At 33.1% G+C, this 24,764-nt stretch overlaps 1 protein-coding gene across 3 annotated transcripts in view; it reads right to left on the bottom strand.

The window, feature by feature from the left end:
• Nucleotides 1-4,674: 4,674 nt before the first annotated feature.
• The window catches only part of LOC145295951 (N-lysine methyltransferase KMT5A-A-like), a 191,819-nt gene continuing 171,729 nt past the window's right edge, over nt 4,675-24,764 (bottom strand). For all 3 annotated transcript variants that reach the window (XM_080141861.1, XM_080141855.1, XM_080141844.1), the window contains 2 exons: nt 13,008-13,198; nt 4,675-5,660 (listed from right to left, as the gene is read on the bottom strand). In XM_080141861.1, the coding sequence (XP_079997987.1) occupies nt 5,450-5,660; nt 13,008-13,198 (402 nt within the window). In that variant the 3' untranslated portion in view covers nt 4,675-5,449. The remainder of the gene's footprint in view (nt 5,661-13,007; nt 13,199-24,764) is intronic.

Below are 24,764 nucleotides of genomic sequence, written 5' to 3' on the forward strand. Positions count from 1 at the left end.
GAGACATACACGAAATGATCACACACATTTTACCTTTTATATATAGAAAAGGCAAAATGTGTGTGACCATTTTGTGTATGTCTCGCAAAGGCTTCTTTCGCACACGCTCCGGGGAGGGGGGGGGGGGAAAGAGTACGATCGCTTAGAATTATTTATATAGCCCCTTCCCTCCGCTGCTAACTCTGCCCGCTCACTCATGTTTTCTATCATTCACACTGAGGAAGATCGAAGGATCGGTCGAAAATTATGTACTTTTGAAGGAAACTTTGTTTTTTTTCAAAAGACTTTTTGTATTCCTACACATCAAATAGGAAATAAATACGGAAAAGATATAAACATTCATATATTTTCCGTATTGATTTTTTATTCATACATATTTAAATACATATATATATAGACTAGCAGGGGTAATCGGTGTTGCCCGGGTGTTTAGAGGTGTGTGTGTGCTCTGGGGTAATCAAAAACATAAGAATAAGCGAAGTAAATATTTTTAAATATTAAATTAAATATTTTATATAAAAAAAAAACTAACGTAAGGCAAACGAACGATGTTAAATGTAAAAATTGGAAAAACAAAAGAAAACGCGAATGTGATGGAAGAAGAAAACAGAAAATGAACGTTAAAACTTCTTTAAAAAATCTGAAAAATAAAAACAAAAAAAAACAGAACGTGAAAAATGGCTTAAATAACCCTGCTTCAATATTAAAATTAAAAAAATTAAAAAAAAAAAAAAAGAAAATGACACCTCACACCACAATTCGAACTTACAACCTTTAGATAATGAACCCGCCCTCTAAGCAACTGAGCTAAGACGACGTTGACGAAATAGGGTCGTTTTTTTAATATTTAAACTAAACCATGTTCCGACGTCATTTGCGCATGCGTAGAAGCAAACTTGTCATGAGAGGACGGTTTTTGCTGACCCCTCCCTGTAGAAAACTGACGATTTTAGGGTGAAGGAATTAATGTTTTGGGCCGATTTTTCGATATTTGTCGGGCAAAGGATCGAGCTTTAAAATGATATCAATCTTGTGAAAATCCGTGACCTGTGTCAAAAGTTTTTGCGAGAAACACACATTTTCGCTTTTATATATATATATATATAGATTAAAGGAAGATGTACCAATTTCAATGACCAGTATAGATTTCTACCTAAAAGCTACATACAGAAATTAGTTTTCGTCATCAGTTTAGGATACATGCTTGCAGAAATGTGTTGGTGTTGTTCATTTTCATTGCTTTTTTTTTTTTTAATTTTATCCTGTTCCATATTTTCTTATGCCAGTCATCCATACAGACAAAGGAATTTTAACTTGTTCAGATCTACCAGGTCACCCAGATTCACTAAGAAAACTACTTCATACGAATGAACATATATATATATATATATATATATATATATATATATATATATTAGCAGGTCACCGGCATTGCCTGGTCGTAAAATATGCTTAAATATGATATTTTAATTAATACAGATTTAGTATTTATTATTATACTAGCGGGGGTACCCGGCGTTGCCTGGGTGTTTGTAGGTGTGTGTGGTGTTAAATAAAAAAGAACCCGGGGGGGGGGGGGGGGAGTAGGATTGAACCCGAAGCCCTGAGGCAAAGTTTGAAAATAAAATCGGCCAGCCAGAATGAGTTAGTGATAGATGTTTGAATTTTTGAATTTATTTAAGTAAGAACCAAATTGACAGGTGCGCGCCCGGAAGTCGTTGAGCGTTACGACGACGGCGTCGATGACCAGGTTTGTTTGTTATAAGCTAAGTAAAAAAAGAAAACAACGTTAACACTTAAGCGGGGGAAAAAAAAAACTACGAACGATGAAAACAAAAAAATCGAATATGTGAAAAATGGCTTAAATAAGTCTGTTTCGATATTAAAATTTAAAAAATCGGTGGGTACACGGGTGTTTTAGGGTGTGTGGTCGGGGGTGGATAAGCAAAGTAAAAAATAAAGAAAAAAAAAAAAAAAGACATCTCACACCGCGATTCGAACCCAAAACCTTTAGATAATTAACTGCTAATCGATTGACCCAACACGACGTACATGAAATTTGTTCAGTTTTTCAACTATTTAAAGTAAATCAGGTCATGATGTCATCTGGCGCATGCGTAGAACCGCTCGTTGTCACGAGAAGACCTTTTTTTTGTTGACATCCCAACATGAACCAATAGCTATTACGTCACGCATGCATATTCATAATGCCATCCTTCGACCTTCACATGGCAAATTTCATTTTTTTTTTTTTTTTTTTTTTTTTTTTTTTAAATTTTCCACTTTTGCACAGATTTTCCCCGGCTAAAACCCAAATATAAAGTTTTGCATGGGTTCGAATACCCTATATATGAAGTTTCATATCTGTAGTCCAAAAACTGACAGAAAAGTTTGGTAGGCAAAATTTTAAACAAAAATATATACACATACATAAATATATATAGAAAGAAGTTCATGTTTTCTATAAGCTTTTTACGCAAATATTATGCAAGTATAAATCATGAAGAATATCTCCATGAATATAATTACATGTAATGGTCAACTAGAGATAACCACCCCATAAGAAATCGAAAAAACTAATAGGGAATTAATTAAAATGAATGTTTAAGAAAATATGCAAACTAGCTAGATCTTTTGCTAGTGAATGCAATTCAACGACCCACTGCCAGAGTGCCCCCCCCTTACCGTACTTTTAGGGGAGCTGCCCCACCCTCATTGAAAACGACCTTGTCACACTTGCTTTCGTGGGGAAGCAAATAAATACCTACTTAAATAAATAGAAAAAAGGGTTTTTATATTTTAAACCAACAAGAAAACAGGAGACCTACGTCTTTTTTTTTTTTTTTATCTTAGAAGTGTTCTGACTGGCAATTATTTATGAATAGCTGCTTATATATAGTCTTACACAAATATTCATATTTTTTAATATTTACTTTTAATGCAGTTTAAATTAAATGAAGTTACTTGTATATTGAGGTGAAAAGTAATACCAGAATGAAATGGCAGCATCAAAAACTTTGCATTGTTAGCATAAAAATCTTTTGCATTATTAGAATAAAAATCTTTTGGCACTTGGTCATTCTACCACAAGTAAATCTTCCTGAAATGTAGACAGCCGTGCTTTCAAAATACTTTTCTCGTAATATGTAGAACCTCACGATACGGCATTAAAAATTAGTAATAAAATACAGTATATAATACACATGTATATAATTAAATGACATTATAAATAACATGGTAAGGTGGGGAAAATACCGTAACCAGGGTCCAAAAAACATTGTATACAACATCATAACCTGAAAGAAAAAAAAAAAAAAAAAAATGTATCATCGGGCCACCATATCCCGGGGTTCTACTTTATAATGTATTCTATGACTGTAGTACTTCAAAACACAATAACTTTATTTTGTTGATGCTTATCATATAATTGATATTACTTCATTCCATTCTACCACAATCATTCAGTAAAAAAAAAAATTAAAAAATATCTAAGTATTTCTATCAGCACATGCAGAAATATTTGTAGTCTTGAACAGACAGTACATTTCTACAGTTGCTAGAGTTACACAAAATGTTGCCACACAACTTAAGATTACTGCAGTTAGTGCTTCTACAATACTCATAAATGCTTACATGTATTGCAATGTCACTTTGAACTGCCATTTGCAAGCACTGTAATCTTTTCAATTAATTAAAAAAAAAAAAAAAAAAAAAATGGTATTTTTACAATATATTTCATTTATAAAAAAACTTTACTTACTGATTATACTAAGTCTTATTTAATTCATTTCAGTTTCTTAGAAAAGAAGTCATCCATTTTAATAAATAACTTAATGAAAGAATAATTCTATATACATAAATTTCTTCATTTAATTTTATTTATATCTACTTAAATATATTTCAGTTTCTTAACTTTAAATGACTTTGTGTAATTAAATTTGTCTGTTCTTATAGTTGTATATGATTCCTCGTGTAATAACTTCTTTTTAACTAAGCTATGCCGAGTACAGCAGCTAATTTTGAATGTCAAACTTATGAATGTTAATAAAATTCCTGCTACTAGCTCCTGCTACTGATGTTTTAATGCATGATAAAATCAAAATAAAATTCTCAAAGCATGTAAACTTCAAAATAGTGATTGTTCTCTGCTGCCAGTCTCCTACATTAAGAGACAGTCAACATAGAAATGCATTAGGTAATATTCTATGTATTACAAAAATACTTTGGTTACTAAAATGCACCAAAATTCTATGAAAAATTCTTTAAAAAATGTTTAATTAAAAGATAAGGCACATGTTTTTTGTGGCAGTGTGATTTAATGTTTTATGTAAAAGATGAGTGGGCAGTATGTGTGTGTGTGGGAGGGGATCTTTTTTTTTTTTTTTTTTTTTTTTTTTCATCAATATTAGAGCATATGTGAATTCTGCTTGTTGATTCCAACACTAACCACAACATCTATTATGGTGCCTCCTCCCTTCACCTGGACTAAGATTAACCTAATGTATGCACCACTTTTTGCAAATCCTTCCTGGGGCATGGTAGGGGGGTACGTTATGAGCAATTAAGGAAATTGCTGTGGGTCATTTGGGTAGAACCAGAATGAATTGGCAGTTGGTAACTGAAGATAATAAAATGAAGGGGGGGTTTAAAATAAAAACAGATAAACAATGAGGATAAAATTGATAGTAAAAATGAAAGTTTATGTTAAAAGGATAAACAATAGCTGCCTTCATCATGAACAGATGATAAAAAAAAAAAAAAGATCAACTTTACACAACAAAGTCTTCCTACTATTGTAAAACACTTTGGCTTGACTTTTTTTTAGACATTTAATCTCAAAGGAGATGATTGTTCCAAAAAGGCTAACTGTTAAGAGAGAAGAAAATATGAGAATTTGGAAGGAGGAAATTCAGTGTTACCAGTAACTATAATAAAACTGATTTTGTTTTGGAAAATACTTTGTGCATACATAAAAAATGGCAATGGTTTACAAAGCCAAAAAAATTTAGGTAGTCATCAGCAAAATATCAGACTAAATCATAGTAAAATCCTCAAAATACCCCCAGATTTATATAACTGATTTTTTAAACTTTTAAATCAAACATGATTTAGTTATTTTTTTTTAACTTTACATTCAAACTTAAAATTTTTTTTTTTAACTTTACATTCAAACTTAAAATATTTTTTTTTAACTTTACATTCAAACTTAAAATATTTTTTTTTAACTTTACATTCAAACTTAAAATATTTTTTTTTAACTTTACATTCAAACTTAAAATATTTTTTTTTTAACTTTACATTCAAACTTAAAATATTTTCCATAAATCTGCATAACATTAAATTAGACTTAACTGCTTAGCAAAGAGATTTTCTCAAAGAGTACAAAAACAAAAAAAAAAAACAAAAGTCAATATTTTGATGAAGATGATGAATAAAGAATTTTCACTTTTCATTCACGAAGCCAGGGATGAGCAGCAAGAGAAGACTTTCTGCGATCTCCATAATCATAGAGCAACTCTTCTCCATCTTCTATGTCTCGTGAAGCAACCAAGATCAGATATGGACGGCCTTTGATACCAATGAGTTTGGTGTGACAGTTGCCATTGCGGCTATGATTAATAAGACGACCCAGACGGCCAGACTCATCAGTCGCATCAACACTAAAAGTAAAAAGAAAAAACTATTATTACATAAATTCATTCAATCTATATCTTAAAGCGTGAAGAGAACACAAAACAGATCATCTACATATTCGTATATACTAGCAATACACATGAAAAAATTGAAATAGCTTGAAATATTTCAATATTGGTATACATAAAATTAACTCATAACTATAATACACATGAAAAAATTGAAATAGCTTAAAATATTTCAATATTGGTATATATAGAAAGAGCTTGATGAGCTAAGAAAGAATCTTTTTAAATTTTTAAAATCTGATTAAAATTAAGGAAGTTATGACTATTTTTGTGCCTCACACGTTTGGATATTTTCCCCTCTTTAAGACCATATGTGTTTCGTCACATTTTTTACACTATTTTTTCAGTAAAAATGTCATATCTATGTTAAAACACAAGATTAAGCAATAAAATTTACCATATAAGTGTATTTTTGTATAAGGAATCAGAATATGCAACTGAAAATATCCAACAGTTCATGGTTTCCAAATAATCTGCAGTAAATGTGCATAAATATGCTGCAATTCCTTAAAAATGCCATGTATCCATAAACAGAAAAGAAGTTGGAGAACTCAAAGTTGAATTGTAATGTGCTTTATGTACAAAAAACTTGAATCTAAACATAGGACCATTTAAAAATGAATATATTGCAATATTTCTTTGGTATTATTGTAGATTAACACCTTCTGTTTAACCCCACCCAACCCCTTTTGACAACCCCTCCAAAATGTGATTCTACCTTTTTAGGCGATTATGAAATGCCATGAAAAACTTTAATGAAAGATAAACAAATTATTTTAGAATTTATTGTAAAATAATTCCCCATTACAGGTCATTCTAGCGTTTTAGGGCAGTTAACTGTTTTTTTTTTTATGGGAGATAAATGCTGTCTGCTTTTTGTTTTATTTTTTTTAAGACGATTATGTGTGGTTTTAAGAGGGTTTCTATGCAATGAGAATATGGGAATGGTTGCCATTCGGACTTTGAATTAATTGTAGGGCTAAGGAAAATTATGTGTGAACATACTGAAGACTTGACAGAAACAAAAATATTAGAGGGGTGGGGGCAGTTAGTTTCACAAAAATTTGATGTAAAATAAATCACCATTTCCAGCATTTTAGGACAGTTAACCAATTTATTTTTTATGTGCATTTTTCTTCAAGGAAGGATCTATTTTTTGCCTGTTTGTTTGTTTTAGACGCTTGTATGTGGCTTACAGAGGTATTTTGTTGAGGGTGGGGGTAGTTGCCACTCGAACTTAGTGTTACTGTTAGGGTTAAAGAGTGTTTTAGGAGGAGACTTGCCACACATAACTTTAGTAGGTGGGTTGCTAACAGTATTTTGTTTTACTATTTATTTTTAAGTCATTATCAAGACTTCAAATATTTAAGTGTCAACTAACTGACATTTGTCTTGTTCTCAGGAAATGCTCAACAGTCAACACTATTTGTGCGTTTGTATTACTTGCCATAGAGCTACGAAAAAGTTGTCCAAAAAATAAAATAAAATTATAACAAATAAATGTTATGCAAAGCATGTTTTTTATTTAATGTAACATGTTTATTCAGCTCGAAAAACATCCAGTGCTTACTGATGTATTGGAAAGTTAAAAATGGCGGCCGACTATCTCTTTCACATGATAAGTTTGGGAAAATGAGTTAAAAACAAAAAAACAAAAAAAAACTAGACAAAATACTGTTAAAAACCCGCGGAATATATATCCGCGTATGTCATAGTAACATATATTGAGCGAGTTTCTAAGATTATTTTGTCTGGTTTTTTATTTATAACTCATTTTCCCAAACTTACCGCCTCAAAGAGAGAGTCGGCCGCCATTTAAAATTTTTGAATACATCAGTAAACACTGTTTTTCGAGCTGAATAAACATGTTACATAAAATATAAACACTAAAAACATATCCAGTTAGGTAGAGAAGTAACTTATTTTGCCTTTGATAACATTTGTTTGTTATATATTTGTTTTTTGACAACTTTTTCAAATCTATGTGTATAGTAATACAAACGAGATTTTCATACATCTTTTGATTTTGAAAAAAACATTTGTGGCTGTTCATAGTAAAACAATGCAATGAATAAAAGTGCATGCAAGCTATATATCTACAAAAAGTTTACTTTGTTTTTTTTAACCATGTTTTTAAATTTGACCAGAAATGTGAGAAATTATAATGGATTCATAATGCCGAATTGGTTGGGATTGTTATTATACATTCTGAAAACCAAATAGTTCTAAACTAATGTTATTCTGATAACTAAATAGCTCTAATTAAACATTTCAGAACATTTATATTCATATTTTCATTTTTTCTTAAGTCGATTGTGAGTAAAAATTAAAGAACGAGTGTTGTTTATACTGTGCTATGACTAATACTACAACTGCTGCAGTGCTGCTACTAATACTAACTTAATTTGACCAAACTCGAAAAAAACTTTTTTCGGGTAGGTCCTGTTAAATCATTATCAATTACCGCGGTCCTACTCAACATAAAATAATGCTTTTAATCGATAAAGATAGTAAAAAGAATGATTTATTTACTAGTGGGTGTCCGATGAAATCTTTTTTCAAAATGTTTGATACTCGTCATATTAAGGCCTTATTTTTAATACAACAAAAAAAGAAATAGTCAAAAATATTTTGGACACTTATTAAGATTAACACCTCTTCTGATTGGTTTCCAAATTTCATAACGAAATTTTTCATACAATCATGGTACGGGCCTTTAGAAAACAGAGAGGGTCATTAGAAAACCTTACCGAAAACGCCATTTTATGACGTTCACATTTTTATCACTTTATTTGCTTAAAACTCTTAAAATATATAATGTACATTCATATTTATTAATTCATTTGAAAGTATATTCATTTCCGAACAAAACAGTAGTAATTTGAAGACTTGAAGTGCTTTGGTTTGAAAAATATGGTTATTTTAGTAGAACTACCTTGAAATCTATAAATATCCAAACCGTTTTTTTCGTCCGTGTGTATTACTATATACACAGGACCTTGTCTGAGCAACCGTCTGTACCAAACTCCTGTCAATTTTTGGGCTACAGACTTGAAACTGGATATATAGGAGATTTGGACCTATGGACCAAATTCAATTTAGTTTGTAGTTTGTCTAAAAATAGAAAAACTGAAAAAAAATCTGGAACTTGGCAAATGTAAATTCACTTAAAGTGCTCTTGTACACATGTGGTTAAAGTTAGTTCAATTTTAACTAAATGTTTTTGCTTTTATACTAGCAGATGGCACACAAGCCATTTTGTTTTCTTTTGAAATCACTGCTGTATATTGGGGAACAAAAAATATTAAATTTGTATGAATTAACATCATATTTAAGCATATTTTACGACTGGGTAACACTAAAAAGTTTGGTAGCAATTAATAAATATCAGTAGAAAACAAGTTTTGGAAGTTAAAAATAACCAGTTTACAACCAAAATTAATATAAATGTGAAAAAAACAAAACAAATTTAACACATTGATTAATACAGGCAGGCGAGACGAGATGAGAAAGAGGGTGTGCAAGACAAGGAGAGCACTAGACAGCAAAGAATGAAAGAGACAGAAAGACTGAGAGAAAGTAAAGAGGGAGACAGAAAGCAAAGCTACAGAGAGAGAGTGAGAGAGACAGACAGACAGACAGAAAGCAAAGCTAGAGAGAGGAGAGAGAGAGAGAGAGAGAGAGAGAGAGAGAGAGAGAGAGAGAGAGAGAGAGAGAGAGAGAGAGAGAGAGAGAGAGAGAGAGAGAGAGAGAGAGAGAGAGAGAGAGAGAGAGGAGAGAGGAGAGGAGAGAGAGAGAGAGAGAGGAGAGAGAGAGAGAGAGAGAGAGGAGAGAGAGAGAGAGAGAGAGAGAGAGAGAGAGAGAGAGAGAGAGAGAGAGAGAGAGAGAGAGAGAGAGAGAGAGAGAGAGAGAGAGAGAGAGAGAGAGAGAGAGAGAGAGAGAGAGAGAGAGAGAGAGAGAGAGAGAGAGAGAGAGAGAGAGAGAGAGAGAGAGAGAGAGAGAGAGAGAGGAGAGAGAGAGAGAGGAGAGAGAGAGAGAGGAGAGAGAGAGAGAGGAGAGAGAGAGAGAGAGAGAGAGAGAGAGAGAGGAGAGAGAGAGAGAGAGAGAGAGAGAGAGAGAGAGAGAGAGAGGAGAGAGAGAGAGATAGAGATAGAGAGGAGAGAGATAGAGAGGAGAGAGATAGAGATAGAGAGGAGAGAGATAGAGAGGAGAGAGATAGAGATAGAGAGGAGAGAGATGTCTAGACAGAAAACGAGAAAAACGTTAATTTTATCACCCCGAACTCGACAATTTTCGACAGGGGAGAGGGTCAACAACGCATGCGTCAGATGACGTCACGACCTGATTTACTTTAAATAGTTGATAAACCAAACAAACTTTATATACGTGGCTTTAGCTCAGGTAGTTAAGGCCTTGGTTCATTATCTAAACGTTTGGGTTCGAATGTGTGAGCTGTTTTTTTTTTTTTTCGATTTTTTAAATTTAAATATTGAACCGTATTATTTAAGCCATTTTTCACGTAACGTTCGTTCGTTTTTCTGTTTTAATCGTTCGTTTGCCTTACGTTATTTTTCTTTTACCCCCCCCCCCCCCGCTTAATTAAAACGTTGTTTTCTTTTCTTACTTCGCTTATAAACAATGCTTACATCGTCATAGTCATAACGCTCGACGACTTTCAAACATCTTTCACTTCTGGCTGGCCAATTTTATTTTCAAACTTCGCCTCAGGCTTTGATCCTACCCCCCCCTCCCGGTTTCTTTTTTATTTAACACCACACACCCCTACAAACACCCGGGCAACACCGGGTACCCCTCGCTAGTCTATAAATATAAAAGCGAAAATGTGTGTATGTATGTGTGTTTGTGTGTCTAAAAACTTTCGACAGACACAACGAAAATTCACAAACTCAGTATCATATTGAAGCTCAAAAAATATCGAAAAATTGGCCAAAAACGTTCATTTTTTCACCCCAAAATCGACAATTTTCTACAGAGGGGTGGGGGGTGGGTCAACAAAAACCATCCTCTTGTGACGACGACCGGTTCTATGCATGCGTCAGATGACATCATGACCTGATTTAGTTTAAATGGTTGAAGAACTGACTAAATTTCATGTATGTCATGTTAGCTCAGTTGGTTAGGGCGTTGATTCATTATCTAAACGTTTTGGGTTCAAATCGTGATGTGAGATGTCTTTTTTTTCTTCGATTATTTAAATTTAAATATTGAACCAGTGTTATTTAAGCCATTTTTCACGTAACATTCGTTTTTCTGTTTTTTTTTTTACTTTGCTTTTTCTTAGGTTTTCATTAACATCCCCGACTGACCACACACCAAAAAAAAAACCCGGGTATCCACTGTTTTTTTAAATTTTAATATCAAAACAGGCTTATTTAAGCCATTTTTCACATTTTTTTTTTTTTTTTTTTTTTTGGTTTTAACATTTTCTGTTTCCTTTTTTCGATTTTTACATTTAACATCATTTGTTTGCCTTACGTTAGTTTTTTTCTTCGAGGTTTTAATTACCCCCCCTTTCTGTTTTTTTTTTTTTTTTACTTCGATTATTCTTAGGTTTTCATCAACACTCCCACCCCTCCAAACACTCAGGCAACGCCAGATACCCCCCCCCCCCCCAAGTATATATAGAAAAGGCAAAATATGTGTAACCATTTCGTGTATATCTCGCATAGGTTTCTTTTGCACACACTCAAGTTAACTGCGGGACTTCTATTTGACCTCATTAATTAGGTCAAATAGAAGCAGCAGAGTTAACTTTTATTGCGGCCACCTGTCAATACTTAAATAAATTCAAATGTGTTTCCCTTGTATGTCTCTGTGGCCCAGTGGTCAATGTCGCACGTCTTTTTTCACACTTTAATTTACAACTTTGCCTCAAGGGTTCAGGTTCAATCCTCATACTCACCTACCAAAATTTTTTATTTTAACCCCCCCCCCCCCGTTTTGATTTACCCCAAAACACACACACCTCAAAACACCTGGGCACCGCCGGGTACCCCCTGCTAGTTGAATGGAAGGGAACAGTTTTTGCTAATAATCTCCACAGTAATAATGCAAAAATACTGAATAACAAGATGACACACACACACACATTATCTACAGCTCTTTCTTTTTCTGTATATCTCTATCTGTCTGTAATGGAAACCTTTGCAGAAATGTTAGGGTAACAATCAGGTACTGAAGTACTAAAAAACAACGAAAATATTATGCATAATCAAATGCAAAAGCTAATCGATATCCTGAATGAATAAAATGCAATGGCCATGTTAGATGGAATAAAGTAGCATTCTCTAGTGTTTGGTAAATATTAAACATGGGATGTCTGTTCAGCCAATGTAAGCGTTGCTATTAGTAGATATGAAAGTAACATTCATTATTAGCCGAGGCAATGTGTTGTATTTGAATGACAGAAGCAAGTAATGGTCAAACAATTATTACGGTGAATCAGAATAAGTGTTGACTCTGATATAGACTCAGAACTAGTGAAAATAGAAAATAATTAGTGGGTTATCTACCCTGCTACCATCTCTAAGGATGTCGTGATCAGAGTGGAGAAATTATAGCAATTTATGAATTGTAATGAAACGGAGTGATTAGTAGTGAAAAACATGCATAGGATACGTGCCAGTAGTGTAGCCATTTTGGATTCATGTCTGGCCCTCGTGTTTCTTTTGCTAAGTCATTTTGTAGACAGGAATAATTCATCCAATTTTATTATAGAAGAGTTAAGAATAAATTTAAGTCTTTTCTGAATTACACAAGTGGAATTCTGCTAAAAAGCAAAGATCTTGCATACCTGCACCACAAAGGACGAATCTTTTCACTCACACCAAAAACCCCGAGATTACCTACATAGATTAATTCCAAATATATTTAAAAGAAAGAAAAATCAAGTATTCTGAACACTTCACCTCTGTAAACAGAAAGGGAACAACTTAAAAATTCAACCAGAGATATTTTTCACAAAGAACAGCTAACACTGGCAAAAACAAAACATTTTTCTTCTGCTTTCAAGGAAATTGATAGAAAAAAAAAACGCTAACTTACCAATAATTCTTTGATCGATCAAATATAGAAAAAAAAACGCTAACTTACCAATAATTCTTTGATCGATCAAATATAGAAAAAAAAAATGCTAACTTACCAATAATTCTTTGATCGAGGAAATAGAAAAAAAAATGCTAACTTACCAATAATTCTTGGATCGATCAAATATAGAAAAAAAAAACGCTAACTTACCAATAATTCTTTGATCGAGGAAATATAGAAAAAAAAATGCTAACTTACCAATAATTCTTACTGTTGTACATAAAGTAATACATGTAGCAGCCAAAATTTGGATTCATTGCATAGACACGTTCACGATCCTGAGCTGTTTTATGAGTGATGAGATCTCCAGCATATTCTACAACAAATTCTCCTTTGTGAAATGGACGAGTGGACACAACACCTCGACCTTTCCCATTAAAATCCACCACCTGTGGTACAGAATATATGTGAAATTGAGTAAATAAATAGAAAATTAAAGTAAAATGAGAAAAATTTATTAAAACAGTAGAATTCTTTCAAAACACAAATTTTTCATTAAATCCATTTTATAACATGTTTGCCATACTAATGTATTTTAATTTTCACATGATCTGAATTAGCATTATATTCACTTGTCTACCCATGGAGGTAAAGGCTGGAAATTTTCTAATAGTTAACAAGTACAAAAATCTCCCAGCAGCTGACCTATCAAAAAAACTAGGCAAAATCTTTTGGGTTTTTTCCCTTCTTTCAAGAACTCCCTCTCTCCTTAAGCATGGTAGTATTAATTTTATTACACTTAGAGGGGATAGAGTCTAAGTGAAAGGAAGAAAATCAATTAAGACAACCCCCCCCCAAACACCTTTTATCTCCCAGTTACACTACTAGTGCTAAAAGCAAATTGTTTCATTTTTATCTTTCATTATAAATACACGTTTTCTCAGGAACAATTATATTCATGACTAGATCCTAAATACTATTGTCCACATATTAAAATAGTTTCTTTTTGTGTATTCTATTTCTATACACAAACGATAAGATATATTGTCCTCTATCATAAAAGAGAGTACTTCAAGTAGAAAAGCTGATGATGCAGTGAAAGGAAAAAAAATCAAAAAAAATCAATAAATACACACACAAAAAAATGAAATCAATACAAAATAAATATACAAAAAAATGAAATCCATAAAAAATAAATATACAAAAAACAAACAGTAACAGAGTCAAAAATACCAACTTATATTTTTATAGAGAAAAAAAGTTTCCCAAAATGTAAAAAAATAAGTTTAGCATCATAAAATGTAATGGTAAATAATATTAACAACTAAGATCTGTTGCTCTGAACCCAATAAGTATTAATATTAATTACAGCTGCATGTTTTTGAGTTACCGGGTCTTTTCTTAAAATGGGTATTCATGCATTGTAGGTTGTTTTCAAGGAGAAAACAAAATAGATACTCTCCATTTCGGTTTGTTCCATCATGAAAAGAGAACTTATGCTTGTTGTCTTCCGGTCCTATGTGCGCATTCATGTCACCCTCCATAACCAAAAATTATGTTTGGGGATTGAGCGCACTATTGCTGAGAGTTCATTGTAGAAATTCAGGATCTCTTGCTTGTCACTGACGTTGGTAGCAACACTCACGGTAGTAGCAGGATTACCACTGAAGGTAGCAAGAATTATCCTTTGTGTTATCTTCTCAGCACTTTTCAATGATTTCAATACTCGAGGGCTTAGCAGAAGTCCTACTCCCCCAATGGTACTATTTGTTGAATTTTTCCATGCTGACGCTGATACTAGTGTCCAGCTGTTACTAATTTCATGGTACTTTATGTCCATGTTGTTGTGGAAAAGTCGGTGCTCTTGAATACACACAATATCGATATTATGTTCTTTGGATGAAGCAACAAGTTCTGATATTTGAGATGTGGGTTGAAGTGTCCGTACATTAAAAGGTGGATATTTTGATGGTATGTCTACATTTTGCTAGCTTAGGTTTTAGTGCTGTAGTAAACTTGTCGATAGCTGTGGTCAGTGCTGGCACACCAAGTAGCAACCCTTGGTTATCCATGTGGCAGTCGATACGGTATGGAATTCTGGTTTGATTTAGAGTCATATTGAATCTTTCGATAGCTCGGATAATATCACCTGTGTGAGCTACGTCTACAGGTGAGTCGCAGTAGTTTCTCAATTAGACTAGTTGAACCTGACCGTTGATCTCTTAATGATTCTTCTGCTCAGCGTCTTTTGTGCCCTGCCATTGACTGATTCTTTAGTTCTTCCGCCAAGGCGCATAACTGTCATGCTGCTCCCCATGACGTTACCAGGGCCCATTAGCCAGTTCAGGTTCTACATCAGTCTTCCGTCATGAGTGGTCCTACATGATTACCGTAGACTATATCCTCGTTCTGCCACGATTTAGGTGTGAAGTGAGTGTTTCTTTCATTCGACGGCATAGCCTGTTGAGCTAATCTTATACTGTTGTAACTTCTGCACGAGCTATGACGTAAGGTTGGCATTTGCGGAGATTCAAATGATTTTTATCACCAGGATCGGTATGCTTTTTGCAGCTGTTTTGAAATAATGAAGAAGCAGCAAAGAAGTGTATGCCTCTTGAGTCCAAGGTAAAGTGAAAAGTACTGTGGGAAAATGACAAAATATCAAAACGAGAAAAATTAAAAAACATAATCAAAAAGCAACATAAATACCCCACTCGACATAATACAAAATTAAGGAAGCAGGCGCTTCAAGAGCTTGATATGATGTACCTATCAGAACAGAAATGTGTTCAAGAACAAATAGATCGAATCTAGAATGCATCAGATAACAAACAATCCTATCTGGCTTGGCAAGTAGTAAATGAGATATCTGGGTGCAAACGACCTGCCAAAGCTAAGTTAAAGGCAAACACTCCAGAAAATGCATGTTCAAAATGGAAAGCACATTTTGAAAAGCTACTTGGAAACAAACCGGAAGTGACAGACCAACCAGTTCAGCCGATTCTTGTACCGGAACTTGATATTGAGATTTTACAATAAAGGAACTTCTAACTGTACTAAAGAAGACCAAGAATTGTAAAGTTGCAGGTTTAGATAACATAACTTCTAAAGTATGGAAGACAGATGGCTTCAATGACATCCTTAATTCATTCAATTCTGTATATAATCAAAGATCGAAGAAGTGCTCAGGAAGAACCAAAATGGATTTAGAAAGAATCGCTCTACTACTAGTCAAATACTTAAGAAACTAATTGAAGGAGTCAAAGCCAAAAACATTGAGGCAGTCATGATCTTTGTAGATTTCTCCAAAGCATTCGACTCTGTACATAGAGGAAAAATGGCCAGCATATTAAAAGCATATGGCATTTCAAATGAAGTCATTAATGCTATCATGATGCTATATGAGCACACTCGACCAATGGTCAGGTCCCCAGATGGGGACACTGAATTTTTTGACATCCGCACTGGGGTTCTACAAGGAGATACTCTTGCCCCTTTTCTTTTCATTATCTGTCTTGACTTTGTACTTCGCACCTCTGTTGATATACACCACACGCTAGGCTTCACCCTAAATGAATCCAGAAACAGATGTCATCAATTAGCACACATAAGTGATGCAGATTATGCAGACAATATTGCTTTGTTCGCGAACAACACTACTGATACGCAAACACTGCTAGAAAAGTCTGGAAATGAGATTGGTCTTCACATAAATGCGGATAAGACAAAGTTTATGACTTTCAATGTGAAAGGAGAGATCAGGGCTTTGGTTGGATCAACACTGAAAGAAGTCGCTGAGTTTATGTATCTGGGCAGCAACATAGTTTCCACAGAGAGAGATATCGGAATTCGCATCTTAAAAGCAATGACCGCATTGGATGGGCTACATTCAGTATGGACTTCGAGACTGGCTAACAAACTGAAAAGGCAGTTCTTCAGGGCAGTGGTAGAGTCTGTCCTTGTTTACGGTGCTACAACCTGGACACTCACCAAAAGAGTGGAAAGAAAACTAGACAGCACATACAACCATATGCTAAGAACAATATTAAATATATCTTGGCAAAATCATCCCACGAAGCAGCAACTACCTGGCATATCTACTACCATCAGAGAAAGATGCCTACGATTTGCTGGTCACTGAGGAGCAAGCATGAATTGATGAGTGATGTATTGCTATGGACTCCACAGGACGAACGCGCAAGCAAAGGACGACCTTGATCCACGTACATCTAAAATAGCACACGACGCCAACTGTGAACCTGAAGATCTGAGGCAGCTGATGGAAGACAGGAAACTCTGGAGAGGAAGAGTCACATTGGTTCGGGCAAGGAGCCCGTCATGTGAATTAGAATCTATGCCTACATAATCGTATGGGGTTTAACAGTTAGTTGGAGATATCTGTTCACATTACATTTAAATTTCTACATGCTAATACAGTCAAACAAGCAAGAAGTAGAGGGGGAATTCCAAAGGGAAGAATAGAATAGATAAAGGTACAGGATTTTTTGCTGCTTGTTGAGAGGCCACCAGTGGTAGGGGTTCATCTGAGCAGATTCGATGTTCTTGTAAAACAAGCACAGGGATACAACAGTGATGATTAGGGCTAGGACAACAGCATATTCTTTTTATTGTTTTGACTCTTGAGTGTTTATCCGTTTATATCTTATATGCTTTTATATAGATTGATGTGGCTCTCGGTTAATGAACTGTGTCTAAACTGTGTTGGATATATACTCCAGTCAAAACAATGAAAAGAATATGCTGTTGTCATAGCCCTAGTGATGATATAGGGATTGGAGCTTGGTTGACAATGCAAGATATATTTTGGCTGTTAAATAGAGACTAGTGGTTGATGCACCAACCTATATGTGGAAACATATTCCAAACATGAGCAAATGGTGACTTTGTAGAGCTATAGAATACTGTCAGGTACAAGTATTTTTCTACTACTTTCTTTGCGACAGTCTTAGCAATGTCTATGCATTCATTTCAATTCATGTTACAGGGTGGAATGATAAATTTGTCTTTCTAAAGAAAGCAACACTACAGCTTTATTTTAAAACTTTACTGAAAAAAATAATCAATTCAGATAACTTGATTACGTAATAGGGATGTACCGATGATCAAATTGGCCAATTACCGATTAATCAGCCTTTGATAATTGACTGATAAATAGGTTTTCTAATGCTAATTTACAAAGACAAGTTTTGCTTACCAGTGAAAATTTATCGAAGATACGTGCATCGTCTACACCAGATTATCAAATAACAGGCATGATGTGCTGTTAACATGGAGACTTTTACAACTGTACTGAATTTGAGGCAAGATAAAAAAAAATTTTCCTAACGAATTAACATTTTTTTTTACTGCAAATCAATGTCAAAGAAAATTATTACTTCATCTTTCGGTTTTCATGTTGTATGAATTAGACATTTGCAAATTGCGATGATATGCGGACCAAAAATAAAGCATTCTTCATCAGTCATATTCTTGTTCCTCATTTTCGGAATCTTGCTACCATTGCATAAATATTTTTATTCTTACGGTTTAGATAATGTATATTTTATTGAGATAAATTACTAATTAGATATCAGACATAAGTAATTTCAATATGTAAAAAATTAACTAAATATTGACCTTCAACCATGATGACAACCAGCTTCTGATGAAAATATTTTGATGCCAATCCCAAGAATAAGAATACAGCTGTTTGCAAGTTATGTCAATCTATTACATGAAAGGGTGGCAAATCAGTAAACAATAACTAATATGTTAAACCATCTTAGAAACGTTCATCTAAAAGAAGCAAATGTTGCAAATAAGAAATAGAAGCACAATGAATATTCAGGGACAGACATTCCAGAAACAAGTAGCAGCAACTATGAGCCTCCAGCGAAGCACCAAACTACTAGAGAATTAATATTGGCTAAAAAGAAACTTTAGGATATTAATGACTATAGGTCATAAGAGATCCATTATTGGATAAAAGAAATGATTGTTTATATTCAACCACATTCTGTAACATCTGACATTGGATTTAATAGGCTTATTTCAAAACTTTGTTCAAATGCATTCCATCCAAAAAGTACTTCACTACAAAATAATTTTAGATATATTTACAAAAATACAACAAAAATTCAACCGTCTCTTGCTGAAATTAGCAGTATTTTATGAACTACAGACATTTGGACAGCTACAACAGTAGGGACCCCAATTTTCCGTTTCAACTTTTAGTAAATTCCGTTTTTTTCCGTTTTCACATTTGCAAAATTTAATTTTCCTTAGTTTTTATGTTTATTGAATTTTTAACACTTAAGAGAAAATTGAGATAAATTAAAACTTATAAAACAATTCAAATTGTTATTTTATTTGAAGAAATACATGTTTTTACATGTTGGAATTTTTATCATCACAAAAAGTATTTACAACAAATAAGTATATTAAAACTACAACTTTTTGCAAAACAGTATTTCAATCATAATTCAAATACTTTAACAAAATTTAAACATTAATTCAAACATTAAAAAAAATATCACTATTTGAAAAACAGCTCAATTTTAAATGTAATATTTTCCATATTATAAAATTAGCAATCAGTAAATCTTTTTTCTAAGTCTCCATTGAAGTACAGCATTGTCAATTGCTTGGCATTCGCAGGGGTTAGATTTTCACGGTTTGTATTCATTAAATTTTCATATTGATAAAATGAACGTTCAACGTCCACACTAGTAACAGGTATCCATATGACTTTATCAGCAATCTGTTTTAGAAGAGGAAATCTGCTCTTATCTGCATTCCAAAATGCTTGTATATTAAAAGGATTTGGTAAGTTTATTTGCAGTTTACATAAATTTGGAATTCTTCTATAAGTTCAGTAGAAGGATTTTGAAAGTCTCTAATAGCTGCAAATGTATCTATATTGTGATTTATACAGGGTAGTTGTCTTGGATCAAATATATGAGCCGCATTGTAAAAGTTATATACAGAGTGGGCTTCCAGGTATTTATTCAACTTAGTAAAAGATGGGCTGAAATCCTTGGAAGTTTGAGATAACTCTCTCCCTTTCTGCAGTTTTTAGTTCAGACAGAAGACGGTCAGTTTCAAGGCCAAATGTTAATTTTCATATACCAGCATGTAAATACTGCTTCACATCTTCCATCATATTATAAACAATACAAGCAAGCGGAGATTTAGTTTCTTCTAAGCTTGTCAAAGCTTTTATTAAACGTGTGAAGTTCTGTGATAAAATACAGATTGAGGTGCAGATTAAGGAAAGAGGCATGATGTAGTCGATCATCCTCTACTAATTCAAGAATTCTCTCTACTGCAAGGCCATGACTCTTTTCTTGCTTAAAGAATCCTTCATAAAATTGTATGAAAGATGAGTGATATCTGGCAGCATTAAACCAGGAATTCCATCTGGTTGCCACGGGGACACAGGGTAGTTGCACTTGTTCTTTAGGCAAATAATTTTCAAGTCATTTCAAATATCTTTTTCTTTTTTTTCGACTCGGCTTTCTAAAAAAGGCTGATTTGATGAAAGTAGTGAGCTGGGTAACATTATCAAATGCTGGCCAATTTGAGAATACTTCACCAACTAGATTTAAAATGTCTGCCAAATAACACATGGTAGCTGCTGTTCTAGATATTTGTTAAGATTTCTGAGTTTTTTTTTGCAATAGGCTACCGAATCTGTTACAAAAACAAGGATCTTTTCAAATTCTATGTCAAAATGAGTTATAGCTCGGACACATGCTTGACCTTCTGTTTGATGATTGTATTCTGACATGGTAAGAACATCAATAAAAAATGACTCACCACAAATGTTTGCAACAATATTTAAAATGCTGTCATCACGACAGTCTGTTGTTTCATCTGTTATGATATTAATCCATTCATCCGCAAGCTTGGCTTTTAAAGCAGCAAAATGACAAGCAAATAATTTTGGAAGATGAAGCTCCCTAATACAATTAACACTTGGAAAAGAGCCAGCTTCCTTACAGTATTTTAGTAAAAATGGTCTGATTTTATCAATTTTATGAAGGGTAATGTCCAATAAAGTGCACATTTTTAAAAAATCAAGAATTCATCTCGTTTGTTATTACTTTTGAACATTGTTGTAATTGTCTTCTATTTCACTTGAGATGACTCAGTTGAGATTTTTTTCTGATATGTACTTTTGACTTAATGTGGTCTGATTGTATCAATCCTAAAAATATCGACACTGTAGACAAAATTTGCAGAATAGCATATTGTCTTCTCCATAAAAGTCGTCAGGAAATTGTTCAACTCTAGCCTTTGCACAAATTTTAGATACCGAGGTTATTCTTTTTCTTTTTGGAGGAGCAGATGAAATTTTAAAACTGGTTTCAACCATTTTGATGAAAAAAATCAGAGATAATTGCAATGTGCCAGGGTAGATTTTAAACTGTAGTCCAATGTTTGAAGAAAACTTATTTCTATATTTCTAAACTATTTCATAAAATAAGTTAGACAATAAAACCATATAAATAGATTAAAAATGTATTGATTGCTTTGATTTTGCTCTTTTTCCTTTCATTCTTTTTTAAGTTAAAAGTATTGTCTATAAACCCCACTTACACTTAATCAGGGAGACAGATATAATATATTAGGAAGGGGAATATTAGGAGTCTCCAATTTTTCAGCTAGTATATATCTTTTGAAATTTATAACTATGTGAAAAATGTATTTAGAGTATTCATTTTTTTTTTAATAAACCTAGCAAAGATCAAAGTATTTACAAAAAAAAGTTGACTGAAAGCTGTTTATTAAAAAACAAAAAAGAAAAAAAACCGAACTCTAAATTTTAGTCAAATTTTGTTTTTTTAAATATAATAAAAATATAAAAAGTAACTTATGCGACAAAAATAAATCACCAATAAGTGCTTCAAAGAGTCCTCTACGATAATTCAACTGAATAAATAATCCAGAGTTCATAAATTTTAAATTTAAACCAACATTTTCAAAGCCCGGTTTAAAAAATGTGCCAAAAATTTAAACAAATCAGTTAGTATTGGGGTAAAAAAAAAAAAACAACTAACTTGCGGGAGAAGAATAGAATAATTTTTCCATTAAACTCCTGACTTTCAATTTATCACTCCCTTACTCTAAGATCTTTGATCTGCTTTGCTATACTTTCATAACGTTTTTAAATATTTCAAAATAAGATGATGAATATTTTCTAGTTTTTTTTTTTTTTTATATATATGAATGCCGACACTGATTTTAAACAGTTTTTTTTTTTAGGTTTCAAAAAAAAAAAAAAAAAAAAAAGTGTCATTTTATTAATTATAATATTTATACACCGCAAGTATTTAAGTATATTATTGAGAAAAAAAAAAAAAAAAAAAAAATTCCATTTCAAATCTACAATTCCGTGATAGCTGAAAATTGGGGTCCCTACAACAGATAATACTCCCTTTCTGAGTTTGTCCAAAGTCAGTTTAAACTAATAACCTGTCAGTGCAGAGCTGTTCTTAGAGTTGTTCTATTCCCTGGTGTACACACAGGTGCAAGAATAAATGAAGAATTGCACAATGTTCTGAATGAGTATAAAATACTCAATAAAATTTTCTTATACATATTTAATTGGAATTCATTATTGAGATGAGTATTATTTATTTATTGCAGACTATTATCCTCATCTTTTCTTAGTTGTTTCACAACGTTTCAGCTAACTATTCCTTTGGCCATCGTCAGGTGGTAACCACGACGGGATAAGAACTCCAAATCTCGTGACTGCATGCACAGCAATTACTGCCTTCTGTAGTTGTCGTTTCACCACATTTTTGACCAAGTAAGCCTCTGGCCGACTTTGGGTAGGATTGAAACCGCTATCTTCAAACAATTCTCACTTGGAACGATAGAGATTCAACATTTATCAACTTCAGGGTCCGTGGTGCAGTTAGCCTAGCACCGCCCACCTCTGGAAGAGAGAGACTCTTCAGCTCCAAGACAGGTTGCTCAAAACAATTCAGTTGCTGAACAGTTTGATGGAATCACTTTATGATAGATATGAAAAGTTTCAGTTCTCAGTAAGAAGGACAGTTTCCGGTGAAGGCAACACCTAAAAGTCCAGGCTTTAATGAAGAAAGACTAAGGACAACCCACTCTTCACAAATTTGTTACAGAAATAATCACCTGAGAACTCCAGATCTTCGCACAGAATAACACCACCTCATAATTCGCTACACATCATCTGTCAAGTGATCTCCTGTCACCTTTATGCCAGGAAACGTCAGCCAAGTTCACCTCTCACCAATCCTCGCAGCTACGAGATTGCGTTTCCCATAAGACCAACTCACCGTAATGGCAGTGTTTCTTCCTTCAGACACAAACAAAACCTCTTATGTCAAGTCTCACTTTCTTACGTTAGTCTTACTTTCATGGCCACAGAAAATTAACTGAAATACAAGATCAGATTAATTTGGAAAAATAAACTCATTCAAGATGTGGTCACATGACGAACTTCAACATATTATATGCTGAAAATAGACTAAGAACAACAAAATGCTCTTGTAATGTGAGCTGTTGATAACATTCCTACCATAGCAACTTACCAATGAGGACGCATTTGAAAAAATATCCAGTTTCTGAGTCCATTTGAAGAAATTACCAAAGAAACAAGTCCACAGAAATTCAACTATATCAATGATAATACATACAAATTTAGCTGTGAGGTTATTACTGTCAAAAGCTGTCCAATCGAATTCTAATATTTCTGAACTTGGTGGAATTTTTACGATTGTTAAACAATTCAAGTTATCAATGAAAAAAAGATTTACATCCTATCTAAATGATAAAAACTTGTGTGTGTCTACTATCCTAGAGCCATGATTCAAATATTAATTTTAAAAGACTGGCATAGAAAACATATTTAGAATTGCATTCTACATCTACTTTCCATGAATGATAATGAAGACTACCCTATTGAGGGTGAAGAAGCACGAACACGTATAAATTACAACATGGCAACTTTGAAACCAACTGACAAAAAAGTAACCAGTAAAAATGTCACAAAAGATGCTTTCATCACTCCTAGTATAAAAAGAAAATAGGAAGTAAAAGTACAATTAGTTCTAATTCAATTTTGGCCTTCATTTTTGAGATGTGAAAAGTGAACATTACATCATTTATAACAGAAAAATTGCACTGATGGACAATTTTTAAAGTATCATCAAATAAAACTGAATTAAACGACAGTAAATATGAACATTCAATATAATTCTATACATAATGATTATTATGCATATTTTTTTTTTTTAAAACAATTCCAGCTACAACTTAATTATAAGTCGATAAAAATGCTAATATGTTCAATTTTGGTGGTGGAAATAAAGTACCAAATGTCAAACATATTAATTTAAAAATAACCAATCACAAAACTATACAGATCTGGAATGTTGCATGCCTAATCAATACATATTGTAGAATGCTGTATCTCTCAAGAAAATGTAATAATTTTATGCAGTTTTTCATTTTGTTTAACACACATATTCAATATCAATTTAATTTTAATAAAAGAGAGCTGCATGTATCAACGATAGGGTTATTTATACAATTGGTATTTCTCTGTGATTCTGTTGAATTCTCCACTTGGCACTGATCACATTCATCCATTTGAGGTGGTTCCCTCGACCCCAACCCAGTCAAACACATACAGAGATTAAAAAAAAAAAAAAAAAAAAAAAAAAAAAAAAAAAAAAAGGAAAAAAAGAAAAAAAAATCACTTTTGTATTGTTTATTAAATTGTTAGGTGAAAGTAAACTAGAAAAATGCTCTCTCCTCCATACGATATGGGGTTTCAAAAAGTTCTCTGCATAAGCAATGTTGCTTTTTATTATTTTAACATGCTTATTTTTGTATTGACTTTGTTCAAGTTAATGCTGTGATTGTTTAAAATTATTTCTGCTTAGTGCGGACCGTTCTGCTTTACGTTGAATGTCCAGAAAAGGTCCTTTCTGATTAATGTTTACCTGTTTTAAAATAAGCAAA

This window comes from Euprymna scolopes, chromosome 2, assembly GCF_053919585.1.
Source record: "Euprymna scolopes isolate OS-2025 chromosome 2, ASM5391958v1, whole genome shotgun sequence".
NCBI classification, from domain to species: Eukaryota; Metazoa; Mollusca; class Cephalopoda; order Sepiida; family Sepiolidae; genus Euprymna; species Euprymna scolopes.